General features: G+C 34.6%; 2 protein-coding genes across 6 annotated transcripts; one reads left to right on the top strand and one right to left on the bottom strand.

Annotated features, from left to right (window-relative positions):
* Positions 1-1333: 1333 nt before the first annotated feature.
* On the top strand, positions 1334-4101 carry LOC111392080 (chitinase-like protein 1). Of its 5 annotated transcripts, none has more exons than XM_023017359.1 (4): positions 1334-1408; positions 1571-1968; positions 2679-2838; positions 3403-3969. In XM_023017359.1, exons 2-4 carry the CDS (start codon positions 1581-1583, stop codon positions 3818-3820), a joined length of 966 nt encoding a protein of 321 aa, XP_022873127.1. In that variant the 5' UTR covers positions 1334-1408; positions 1571-1580; the 3' UTR covers positions 3821-3969. The 5 variants fall into 5 exon arrangements, with proteins under 5 accessions (XP_022873127.1, XP_022873124.1, XP_022873123.1 ...); XM_023017356.1 differs by having other exon boundaries at positions 1339-1436; positions 1574-1968; XM_023017355.1 differs by having other exon boundaries at positions 1345-1451; positions 1574-1968; positions 3403-4101.
* A 593-nt stretch (positions 4102-4694) lies between these two features.
* LOC111392089 (PTI1-like tyrosine-protein kinase 2) lies at positions 4695-8116 on the bottom strand. Its single transcript, XM_023017366.1, has 7 exons — positions 8059-8116; positions 6726-6979; positions 6482-6608; positions 6131-6404; positions 5393-5525; positions 5167-5253; positions 4695-5082 (listed from the first exon to the last, which is right to left on the bottom strand). Exons 1-7 carry the CDS (start codon positions 8114-8116, stop codon positions 4963-4965), a joined length of 1053 nt encoding a protein of 350 aa, XP_022873134.1. The 3' UTR covers positions 4695-4962.
* Between the last annotated feature and the right edge of the window lie 4785 nt (positions 8117-12901).

The following is a 12901-nucleotide window of genomic DNA, read 5'->3' as shown; positions in this document are numbered from 1 at the left end:
CGCCCCCCCCCCCCCCCCCCCCCTTAATTAGAGTACTCTTACGAAATAAATCTAATGGAGAAAGGGTGAAACATGTAGTTCAGAGGATTAGAACATGTTGCTATGAACCATGATATTAGGATTCTAACCCTCGTCGCTCACAACTGGCCAAAAGAGAAGGGGGAAGGAAAATTATGATTGAGATATCAGACCGGAAGCTATGGAACTTGGATTGTAACTCGATTGGAATTCATGTCTAGAGCTAATTTCTGGCCTTCGTGATGGAATTTATTGCTATCGTCATTATGATTTTCTAAAAAAAAAAAACGAAAATAGAATCATAAAATTAATCTCGGCTGTCGGTGGAAGAGAATAAGGTAGTTGGTCAGCCCCTTACCTTCCGCGATTGCTTCACGCTAAATCCACCTGTCACTCGTAAAACTTGAGCATCTTCTTTCGGACAAACTCACCCCACCCTCCATTCTATATTGCCAATAATCACATTATTGTTAAATTGTCAAATTTGCCATTCTATTCTTCCTTTCCCATCTAACATAAAAAATGGTGAAAACTAAGTTACTTGATTTTGTTTTGATGGAGATTGTGATATATTATATGTTAATGTATAATTAATTAATTAGAGTCCAATAGTACATACAAGTTTGTACCATACAAAAATTCATATGACATGTTGGATAGAACTTAAAAAGTAGTTTTTTCGATAAGTATCTTTCAATAGTGAACCAACAACATACAATAACAATATTTCTATACATGGTTTAGTTACACCCTCATGTGAGTCAAAGTTTCTAAGTCATTTACTTTGTCTCTCTAAAATTGGAGTAATTAAGGTCAACTAAAAAGATATAAGGAGAGAACAACAAAAACAATCAACACCAACGGGAGGCTAAGCTTACAAGGCCGCGCACATGTAAATGCTCACTTTCTTGGAAAATATGTAGTCGATCTTATTATTTATTGACTTAATAAAATTTCAGCCTTATTTGACAATCATTATTTAGGTAGAATGAAATTTTAAATAATGATTTTTTGGAAAATGTATCGTTAAAAATTAGGAAACAATTTTGGATTTGCGTACAAAATATTTTATTACGTAAATATGTGATTGAAAATAAGTATATAAAAAAAAAAAGTTAAAATTGCTCAATGAATAAAAGGACATGCTAAAAAGCTTTTTTTGTAAATGAAGTAACATTATTAAAAAAATATATGAGGAGGAGTAAACTTCGAAGGGTATTTATGACATTTCACATTTTGTCTACCGAGGTCAAAGTGATCGTACTTCGACACCTCACCCCCGGACCCCACGTATTCTTCATTAATGTCATTTTCCCTTCTCTAAGTTGATAGAGATTCTTGATCTGACGCTCCACTCTACTCCGTTGCATTGCAGCCAACGAATTACAGTGTAAGTTCACAATCAGATCTCAAAAAGGGTGAGTCCAGTCTGAGTAAGTTGTACATTCACTTTCTTTCTTTTTCTCATTTTTGTTGAATTTAATAAGCCCATTCTTCTCACATTTTCCTTGTAGAGTTACTCGATAATTTGTAGTATTTACTTTTTGTCTAGTAGAAAAAGAATGGGCTCAAAAATGGCTGTTTTTGGGTGTTTGATGGTGGTCCTGGCTATGGCTGTTATTGCGAGTGTGGAGGAATCATCTACTCCGCCGTTGGTAGTGAAGAAGGTGAAGGGGAAGAAAATGTGCGATAAAGGATGGGAGTGTAAGGGGTTGTCGATTTACTGCTGTAACTTGACGATTACAGATTATTTCCAGACCTACCAATTTGAGGATCTTTTCGGTAAGAGGAATACACCAGTGGCTCATGCCGTTGGATTCTGGGATTTTCACTCTTTCATTACTGCTGCTGCGCTTTATCAACCGCATGGATTTGGGACCACCGGTGGAAGATTAATGCAAATGAAGGAGGTGGCTGCTTTCCTTGGCCATGTCGGCAGCAAAACTACCTGTAAGTATTCATCAATGATTGAGTTGTGAATTCAATGATTCTTTGTACTGGCTCTGTATATAAATTGGGTGATTTTCGATTTTGAGTTTAGTTGTAATTTTCGTGTTTGTTCTTGGAGGATGCATCTGATTTTTGGTTGTTAATAAAAGTAATCATAAAGTTAAAAATTTCTAATTACAGCATCCAGAACAGAGATTGGATGTTTTCGATGAACAATGCTATCTGTTTTTGAATCAGTTTGATCTACTCTCAAGATTTGTGAAAAGGGCAATTTACCTAAAACAAGCTTGGTAAAAATGCTTTGCGGATTACAGTTAAGTCAAAAGGTATGGTGTAGCAGCCTTCCCGAGCAAGCTTCTGGGATCTAGTGTAAAACCCCATGATGTGGTAAAGGGAGGATATTAGGGGAAGAAGCGAGTGGGGATTCCCCTGCAGAGTGGTGACATTTTGGGGTAAATGGAAACCTTACCCATCAAACCCCTTTGCCGTGGAGCCTCCTATTCTGCCACCACCCCAAGCGGCCTGCATATTCTTTTTCTTAAATTTCCAATCAGATTTCAGTAATTCAAAGAATGTGCTCACCACAGAAGGAGTTTGTATCAAATAAAAAACATTGACAGCCTCATGGTCCTGTTAGTCTATAAATTGTGGATATTTAATTTGCTCTTGCTTGTTCATACACTAATTTGTATATATAAATTACAATGTAGGCGGTTATGGGGTGGCAACTGGTGGACCGCTGGCCTGGGGTCTATGCTACAACAAGGAAATGAGTCCAAGCCAAGATTACTGTGATGACTACTATAAATACACCTACCCATGTGCTCCTGGAGCCCAATACTATGGTCGTGGTGCTTTGCCACTCTACTGGTACTTAGTATACTTTTTCTTCCATTTTTAACCAAGTTCTCCTGTGCTTTTTGACGACCTTGAATTTAATGTTTTCTTGTCAGTGTCCCTGGAGAATATGAATGGAGATTGTGCAAAGTCTATTTTAGGTTTATTGAATGATATTCTCTTTTATGTAGATTAAATGAAACAACTTCGTTTGATCTTCACCCATGTGCTCCTGGAGCCCAATACTATGGTCGTGGTGCTTTGCCACTCTACTGGTACTTAGTATACTTTTTCTTCCATTTTTAACCAAGTTCTCCTGTGCTTTTTGACGACCTTGAATTTAATGTTTTCTTGTCAGTGTCCCTGGAGAATATGAATGGAGATTGTGCAAAGTCTATTTTAGGTTTATTGAATGATATTCTCTTTTATGTAGATTAAATGAAACAACTTCGTTTGATCTTCTTCATCTGCACTCCTTTCTGACTTGAATCTTCTTTATCTTCATTTCTTGGTATATGCAAGGTTATGGATTCCTGTTTTTTCGTCTTCTATTATTTTGGTCGTGAAGTTGCAAATTATTATTTTCTGGTTTTATAGGAACTACAATTATGGAGCCACAGGAGAAGCCCTCAAGGTCGATTTGTTGAACCATCCCGAATACATTGAACAAAATGCCACCCTCGCTTTCCAGGCTGCAATGTGGAGGTGGATGACACCGATAAAGAAGGGACAACCTTCGTCTCACGATGCCTTTGTTGGCAACTGGAAACCCACCAAAAACGACACCTTGGCCAAACGGCATCCTGGTTTTGGCACCACAATGAATATTTTGTATGGCGACAATGTTTGCGGTCAAGGTGATGTCGACTCCATGAACAACATCGTATCACATTACCAGTATTACCTTGACTTGATGGGTGTCGGCCGAGAGGAGGCAGGACCCCATGAAGTACTGACCTGTGCCGAACAGGCTCCTTTCAACCCGTCTGCTCCAAAATCATCGACATCTTCTTGAAGTGTTACAGGGGCATTCTGCAGTGTTATGGCAATCTTCATAGAACACCATGGAATAAGGAGCAATATTTGCCATGGATTGTTTCCCCTGTGATTTTGTGTTTATCAGACAGAATGACAATCATAATATGTTGATTGCTTTTGTCTTAATATGCTGTCTCTTTTATAGGTTTTTTGAATCAAAAATGTTTTATAATTTGTGTATTTTGTAAGAGTGAGATTTGCAATATTGTATTGTACTTTTCAATTTCCATACCATCAAAGAATTAAAACTTCCAGTTATATGGGCTTAAAATATTCCTTTTTTACCTTTACATAATAATTTCTTGAACTTTCTTTAACTTCAAGAATCTTATTTTCAACGATGAATCCTTTTTCAAGACAACTTGAGTTTCATAAAAGCATTCCAATTTGATAAAATACTAACCAGTTGCAGTGCCTGAGAACACCCAATCCATATAACAAGTTCTTTATGTTAATTGAGTACGTTTCTCCAATCTATTGACTTGCAATAAAACTCATAGCTTCTCATAATATGGTCATGATTTATTGAAATATTTTCACACACCATTTTTCATTATAGACCAAATATTTTGGTTTACCCCAATGGAGACAAATAGACTACGATTGGATTGAGCGAAGTTCAAAAATAATATAGCCATATACAATAATTCATTGAATTGAAAACATATTTAAGCACGTGAATTAGGAACACTTCAATGCCATATTACAACATGTCAACAACCACTGAGAATAATCATGGCAACCGAATTGAGTTCTACGTCTCACCTTAGGGGGAAAAATTTTTGATAAAAGAATTTCGTGGTCTACCCCAATGGGGACCAATAGACTAGGATCGGATTGAGAAAAGTTCAAAAATAATATAACCATATATAATAATTCATTGAATTAGATACACATTAAAGCACGTGAATTAGGAACACTTCAATGCCATATTGCAACATTCCAACAGACTCAAAACAAACCACAAAGAATAATCATGGCAGCCGAATTGAATTCTACATGTCTCAACTTAGGGAAAAAAATTGAAAAAAAATAATTTTGTGGTCCGACTATTAAATTTCACGAATAAATTGATCCAAACTGAGCAAAACATGCAGCAATGCAAACATTACGAGCACACTAAACCTCCGGAGCAGGGGCGGTCGACTTCAAGAGAGGCTGTAGGGCCTTGACAACAATGCTCATATTTGGTCGAAACTCGGCTTCATACTGCACGCATAATGCTGCAACAGCAGCCAACTGCAATCACCAAAGAAGTACAATTAGTATTCATTCTTTCATCATTCTGTCTGCATGTGGGATGGGATAGGGGTGAGCACGCACCTTTGCAACTCCTTTTGGTGGGTATTCTCCCTTAAGCTTTGGATCTACACATTGTTTAACTTTGTCCTCACTCAATCTCGGAGTGGCCTAATATGAAGATACATTATCACGATATAGGACAACTAGAAGAAATGTACAAAATGGAATTTAGGGGAAAAAGAAGACGACGACAAATCCGATTTCGAAAGAAGAGAAACTTGAGAAAACAGGCAAAGTAGTTGCTCACCCAAGTAACAAGACTCTGTTGTCCACGAGGCATAGTATGATCAACGGGCTTCCTTCCTGTCAAAAGCTCTAGCAGAACAACACCAAAGCTATACACGTCACTCTTCTGTGTCAACTGCCCCGTCATTGCATATCTGTGAATAATAGAAATTCTAAGAAAATGAAGAAATTCACAGAATCGAACGTGTTGCTATACATCTATTATCTCTAAATTATATTCTACTGCTATATAAAGAGAGAGATGAAATTGTATGCATACGATCTAATGTTACCTTAAAGAGAGAAACTAGGCAATTCTTGGGAGGGCACACATGGTTGAGAACAAGTTCGACGTAGTACACATCCTATGGTACTGCTTGTTCAACAGAACATTGTTTCTAAATACTTTATACTCGTACAATTAGTTAGTATTTATCATAGAACTCTTCGGCCACTACATACCCTAATTTATTAGTGTTGGATGTGGTTCTTGCAGGAGAAAAAAGTGTACAGTTTCCAATTCAAAATAAATGTTCAATAGCATGTCAATCTATTAATCCTTTTTAGAGTTTTATGACAATGGTAATAAAATGTGATCCTTTGGTTCAGCGGTACTTGTATTTAGCAAAATCTAAGGACCCGTTAGCTTATAACATAATTACCAAGAAGCAAGAACATAGAGTGACACGGGCCTTGAGAATAAATCAACTAATGTATATAACGGAATCATCCAACAGAAGGAAGAGATACGAAGCATTACTCTGGTGCATGATAACCAAATGTCCCAAGAACTCGAGTAGAATGAAGGCGAGCAGCCATGTCAGGAGCCTGATTTGATAGATTAAAATCTGCAATTTTGGCTTTATAGTCTTCAAACAGAAGCACATTGCTGGATCTTATATCTCTGTGTATTATAGAAGGCTGAACCTTCTCGTGCAAATATTCCAGTCCCCTTGCAGCATCAACAGCAATTCTTACACGTTGCATCCAATCAAGTACAGGACCGGGTTGTGCCCCTTGAACTCCTTTCCTTCCTATTATTGAAATACAATTAGATAACCTCTTTTTAGTGCCTACAATTTGCCAGGAAGCCAATTAGAAGACTACATACCATGTAAAATATCATGTAGAGATCCCATGGTTGCAAACTCATATGCTAAGACACGAAGATTGCCGTCTACACAATAACCAAGCAACTCAACAAGATTTTCATTCTTCAGCCTTGACACCATTGAGACCTTAATAAAAAAACAAAATGTTACATATTTACATATCCATGCACAACATGTAAAATAAAAATGAGAGATGCAATTCAAGAGACAAATATTTGAAACAACAAAAAGTTGTGCATATACCTGAGTTAAGAACTCAACATTTGAATCAGGCTCAGATGACACATCAAGTTTCTTAACAGCCACCTCTTTTCCATTACCTAACTGAGCAAAGTACACTCTTCCATAAGATCCTTCGCCAATTAATGCACTGGATCCAAAATTATCAGTTTTTTCTTTCAGTTCCTCAAGAGACAATGCAGGCACTTCAATAGGAGGTACTGCCTTCTGAACTTCAGGTTTCACAGGGGCTGAAGCCTTAGAACCTCTTTGATGCCCTAGTTTCGAAACCAATATATAAATAAGGTGAACAAAATAAAAAATAAAATTTCTTATGAACCTCCATGTCAAGTTTTTGCCAGTGACTCTTAATAGGCTACTTTATGAAACTATAAATCATTGGAACCACAATTAATTGCATATCATTGATGTAATATGAAGCCCAAATAAGCATGCATTTCTAGTTCTTCCTTTATTTCTTTTCTCCATGTGGTCAAGAGAAGTACAGTATGCAAAAAAAGCACCAAATGGTATGTAACCCATACTCAAATGGTATACCATTGATGCAACTTGGAAAGTCTATTCGAGACATAAAAAAAATTTAACATCGATTATGATATAATTTTCCATTATCGCATTTGATTCATTTTTGGTTAAATTGATTTTTGTAAAAGGAAAAGTCCAATTTTCTTTGGTAGTCGTAATTTCCTCTATTAGTCGTGTTTTTAGCCTGTATAAAGAGGTCCATTAATTGTAATAAGACACACTCGAATATTGAATAAAAGTTACAATCTTTCCCTCATTTCTCTCTTCCTACTCTATTCTCCTTCTCTATTATTATTGTTCATATCGGCATCAACCATTCTTTCTATTTCATCAGAGCTCACAAAATTTCATTCAGAATACTATGGCACCAAATAACAATAACAAGTGGCACCACTTGAATTCCACAACATCTATCCACTTCAATAACCTCTCTGACTTTGCACAAATGTCAATGATGATACAAGCCTAATCAAGATGCTTGATGCATTTCTTATTTTAGATCAAACTCGTGTCATCCTTGAACTTTATCAGAGGAAGGACAGACCAAACACAGCTACAGAAGATACTTCAGCATTTGAAAGAGATGATTTGTGCCAAAAGGTAGGAAACTCAAAAGCATATTTCCCTCCACCAAAAAAAGTAAAATCGAAAAATCCATTATATAATGACACGAAATAATTTGTCCCATGGGTCTAAAAAGAATAATATAATGACACTAATGATAAAATGAACAAGATTGAAACAGTAAATAAACTAACATAACCTAAGTTTTATTGGCACCTATATAAGCCAGAAAACAACAAGAACATACCATCAGCATGATTTCTTGGTGCCACTACACCATGTCGATTGAAATAATCATCGTCCATCACAACAATAAAATTAATTTAAAATAATAAAAATGATCCCTGAAAAAAATGAACATATGATAAGGGAAAAAAAATAAAAATTACACATAAAAGTAAAGATCCAAGAAACAGACTCCGTAAATTTCATTAAAAGAATAACTTAAATACCCTTGAAGCTGAAGTTTTGATCAAAACATGATTTGAAAAAGAGAGATCCAAGAAATAGGCAAAGTAATACGAAGAGAGAGAGAAACAATAAAGCGGTCAAATTCAACTAATGAAGAAGCTAAAATCTAAAAACAACAACCAAGGAGAAGAACCCAAAAACCGAAATTCATGGGTTTCGTTTATTTTTCCTTTACCTCTTTATTCCTTTCCTTTTTTCAACTCAATCAATTAAATTACTGTTTAATCAAATCAAACACACGTGCAAATGGGATATGGGTTATAAAGAAAACTGAGAATTTCTCGATGTTTTCTTCAGCAAGAAGAATTGGCGAAGAAATGGATCGGCAAAATGTATATTTTTTCTCCCTTCCCTTGGACAAAAGAGGAAAGTTATTGAAGGGAGAGAACAAAATGTTCAGATCGTCGAAAACTGTTTTATAAATATCCATCTTTATTTGCATTTCCAAGTAGGTTAATTATTTCATTGGTGACTTAATAAAGCACGTTACTGTTTAATAACTAAATCTTGCCACGAATTTTGTTGATACTTGATTGTGTTACCCATTCATCACCACTATGAATCTAACGGATATTTGTCATGGAACAAATGTAAGTTAAATATCACCACATCATCGATATCCTTATTTAGCCATCATTTTCCCTTTTTATTTTGCCGACGTTAGAATATATAGCATTACATTTGTGCCATGACAAATACCTACCATCATATGGTAATTTTGTTAAGGGAGAAGTTACATGCTAAAAATGGATAGGTAACACAATCTAATGTTCAGCGATCAACATGATACTCTTTAGACTTTATATATCAAATGGGGTGTCCTCAATTGAAATTGTAATTGATTTTATTAAATTTAGATATCTTCAATTGAGAATCTAAGATTTTATTGAATTTTAATAAAATTTATTGAAATTCAAGTGTCTTCAATTGAGATTTTAATGAAATCTTTTAAAATTTTGGTATCCTCAATAATTAGTGGATTTATAAATATTTCATTAATAGAAGGATTTTAAAATATCTTGATGAATTTCAAGCTTAAAAATACATATAAGCAAATCTTTTGAAAAATTCACCGTATTTGATGATATTCTTTTGAAATTTGTAAAAATCTATTCAAATCCATAAAATTCACTAAAATTTTAATTGAGAACACCCCTATAAGTAGTAAAGTGGAATATAAGTCAATCATCAGCGAAGTAATTAATCGTTTTCGAGTATTTTCAAATTATTTGAATCTATTCCAGCGTCAACCAATTTTTTGAACCTTTATTTATAGAATACTTATAGAGCTCAATCACTCAACTCAAGAAATTTTAACTCTTCTCGATATTTTTTTATCCTAAATTTAAAGTTCCAAAAGGGATATTAATTGACAAGTTATTAGTAGATATTAACCGCGATCTCTTAATCAGAAGCCAATATGGTAATGAATCACGTAATAATATAATTATAAGTCAAATCAATTTATGTGACTAGAAAATCTGTAAAATGGCAATATTTGAGGATAAATTTTTTTGACTATTTTTATAATTATTTATAAATAGAAAGACAAATTCATCTTTTAATGGACAAAATAGAGGGAATGATTTGTTACATAATTGAAATGTCGTGGATGGATTATGCTAAATCTTGCAAAAGTTAGAGATAAAATGTGCAAATTTTCTTATTTTTAATGTTGTTTACCAGTTATCGGACTTGGGAGTTCTTTAAATAATCGTGATAACAACATTATTGATATTATAATTTTTTCAAATGATTCGATGTGATAGATGGAATAGAACATCACAAGTACAATACTAGGAAATAACTTTTGAAAGCGCAGTGACTATTTAGAAATATTTTTAAGTACAATACTCATTAATAAGTATTTAAGTTGAGATGGTTATCATCCAAACAAGACCTAACATAATTTAAATTGACAAATCTATTATAAAGGTTGAACCCCAACCTTGAAGGCCCCCACCGTCCTGTCCTTAGAACTTTGTGAGGGAGGTAAATCATGAAATGTGCCCAAACAGGTTAGGGAACAAGAGCTGCATGTACACTGCGCTTACAAAGAATCCAATTTCATGTTTCAGGAATCGAACCCCCACACTGCGATTGCCAGCAAAGCGTGAGATAACCTCACTCCTGTCCTTTGTACCACTAGGCTATGCTCCGGGGGGCTGACAAATCTATTATATTACCACTACAAATAGATAAAGGATAATTATATTATCACTACAAATTTTATTAAGTACACTGTATTTTTTAATATTTTTCTTATTTACATAAATAGTTTTAAGTAAAATTACGTAATTAGGGTTTTAAGTAAAAATCTATTTTTTTCCTCTTTTTTTTTCAACATCTATTTTTACTAAATGATGTCTAACAAATGTTTTAAACACTGGACATCCTTCACATTAATTTGGGGGTATTTTGTAGAATAAAGAAACGGTGAAAGCAAAGGGATCTGCTTAAAAATGATTATTAACCCCAAGCCTGTCTTAAATTCATGAATGAATCTTTATTTTGTTGTTTTCTTCTCTTAATTTCTGTTCATGTCAGATTCAATCCAAAATACATTTCAAATTCAATCGGCAACCAAAGATCACAATTCACACTCAATCATCAACCAAAAGTTACTATTCAGTTGATAGAAGTATATTAATTTTTCATTCCCAATCAAGAAATTTATAGCAAAAGTTAACTGCAGTAATTTTGCATCCCAGATCTTAGATGGAATAGGAACAAAAAGTAAATTAAATTGCAATTGAAATATAAATAAAAACCCAAAAAAATCAACGGACCTACTGAATCAAACGATCTAATTAAATATGACAGAAAGGGTTAAGAAAAATGATAAGTAATACACTTATGACTAAGCACCAGTGCTTAGCATAAGCACCGATACTTTGCGTATGCTAAGCACCATGTGACGTGTGCTTAGCATAAGCACCGGTGCTTAGCATAAGCACCGATACTTTGCGTATGCTAAGCACCATGTGACGTGACACATTACAATAGGTGGTGAAGGATAATGGGTAGTTTTAAAACTAATTACACCACCTATTGTAGCGTGCCACCTAAGCATGATGCTTAATATAAACTAAGCATAGGTGCTTAGGAGATCAAATCCGATGAGCAATATTTGGAGGATAAATAAACCACAATAATGTTTTTTGTTCATCATTTTTGTTTATATTGTATTATGAGTATAATTATAAATTTGTTATGAATTATTTATTGACAATATATTTTAATTGTGATATGATTATAATTTGGTGTAATAATTAAATTTTGTGGTGGTAATAACCATAGATAAATCTGTAGCCGTTAAAACTCATAAATAATCCATTCCTCATCTCTCTCTCCTCCGAAGCTTTTCACTTCGACGATGGCGTCTTCAATTTACAGGCACCTACCAATCTCATCCCAATATCTGCCGCCACCCTCTATTCTGCTTCAAACCCACTTTGCTTAAGGCCAGAAATGCTTATATACCCATAGCCTACAGCTTGATTAGCAGGCGACCGTAGTATATTATTTTATAGTGGAAATTACACTAGATGTCATTTTTTGGATTTACATTTACAAATATATCACATTTTAATAGTTTTGACCAAACTATCATCTTATGACTTTTATGGCCTCTCAAAAAAATTGAAATGCCTTGAATGTCATTAATTAAAATTGATTTGACTAGATAAAAGAACAGTACAAAAAGTTAATTTGCATCACATCAAAAGTTCCCATCTCACTCCTTACAAGAAAAAAAAACCAAAAAAAAAAAAAAAACAAAAATGAAAACAAAAAAGGTAAAAATATTCATTCACATAGCAACTAAAGTCCTAAACCTTAACGACTCTCAATTTCCTCTCTCATTCTCTCTCGCTCAAGGTTGTCGGTGTTGGGACCTATTGACCAATAATGTAGGAATTGAGATTTAATGAATTTCACTTGCTGTAATTGAAGTATTAAACAAGATCACAAATAACCCAAGAACAAGATTAAAGTAAGTAAAAGAAGAACTGGCAGAAGGAACGATGTTTTATTAATTCACTATGAAAGGAGAGCACAATACAGCAAAAGGCTTCTTAATAAAACTGACAGAGAGGCCTTGTATTTATAGTATAAAATCTAGCCCTAAAAGAGTCCCAAAAAAGGTAAGAAATCTAATGCAATTTAGATTCCTATTTGAGTCACACTTCTAACAATTTCCACCTTGACTCAAATTCCAGTGCAACGAACGAAGCTCCAAAATTTCTTCACCTTGAGAAATAATCTGTCTGCATTAGAATGAACTGACTAATCTCTTCAACGCAATAACCAAACTCTCCACGATAACACGTTCCCCCCGCCCGACGTCCACAAGCGACACCCAAACCCAAACTCGGGTTCCCAAAATTCCTCTTGGAATTAACAATCATTGGATAGGGTTGAAGCACACCCTGTAGCAGAAACCACACCAAATGCACAATCAGAAAGTCCTTTGCCAATATTGTCACCTTCAATGATTTCTAAAGCATTACAGACATCTACAAAACTATACCTACGCTCCATGAGTCCATTGGCATTACAAGAACACAGTGCAACCGCTAAAATTGGTGGCAAAGCGGAATCACCAACACTCCCTTGAG

The sequence above is a fragment of the Olea europaea genome, unplaced genomic scaffold, assembly GCF_002742605.1.
Source record: "Olea europaea var. sylvestris unplaced genomic scaffold, O_europaea_v1 scaffold878, whole genome shotgun sequence".
In the NCBI taxonomy this organism is placed as follows: Eukaryota; Viridiplantae; Streptophyta; class Magnoliopsida; order Lamiales; family Oleaceae; genus Olea; species Olea europaea.
This window is presented reverse-complemented; position numbering and strand designations above follow the sequence as displayed.

Excerpts from the sequence above, each read along its gene's own strand:
- LOC111392080 (XM_023017355.1), top strand. The coding sequence starts at position 1,581 with ATGGGCTCAAAAATGGCTGTTTTTGGGTGTTTGATGGTGGTCCTGGCT. Across the intron at positions 1,969-2,678 it reads TGTCGGCAGCAAAACTACCT|GCGGTTATGGGGTGGCAACT; the intron begins GTAAGTATTCAT and ends ATTACAATGTAG. Across the intron at positions 2,839-3,402 it reads GGTGCTTTGCCACTCTACTG|GAACTACAATTATGGAGCCA; the intron begins GTACTTAGTATA and ends CTGGTTTTATAG.
- LOC111392089 (XM_023017366.1), bottom strand. The coding sequence starts at position 8,116 with ATGGACGATGATTATTTCAATCGACATGGTGTAGTGGCACCAAGAAAT. Across the intron at positions 6,609-6,725 it reads ATGTTGAGTTCTTAACTCAG|GTCTCAATGGTGTCAAGGCT; the intron begins GTATATGCACAA and ends TTTTTTATTAAG. Across the intron at positions 6,405-6,481 it reads TCTACATGATATTTTACATG|GAAGGAAAGGAGTTCAAGGG; the intron begins GTATGTAGTCTT and ends TTTCAATAATAG.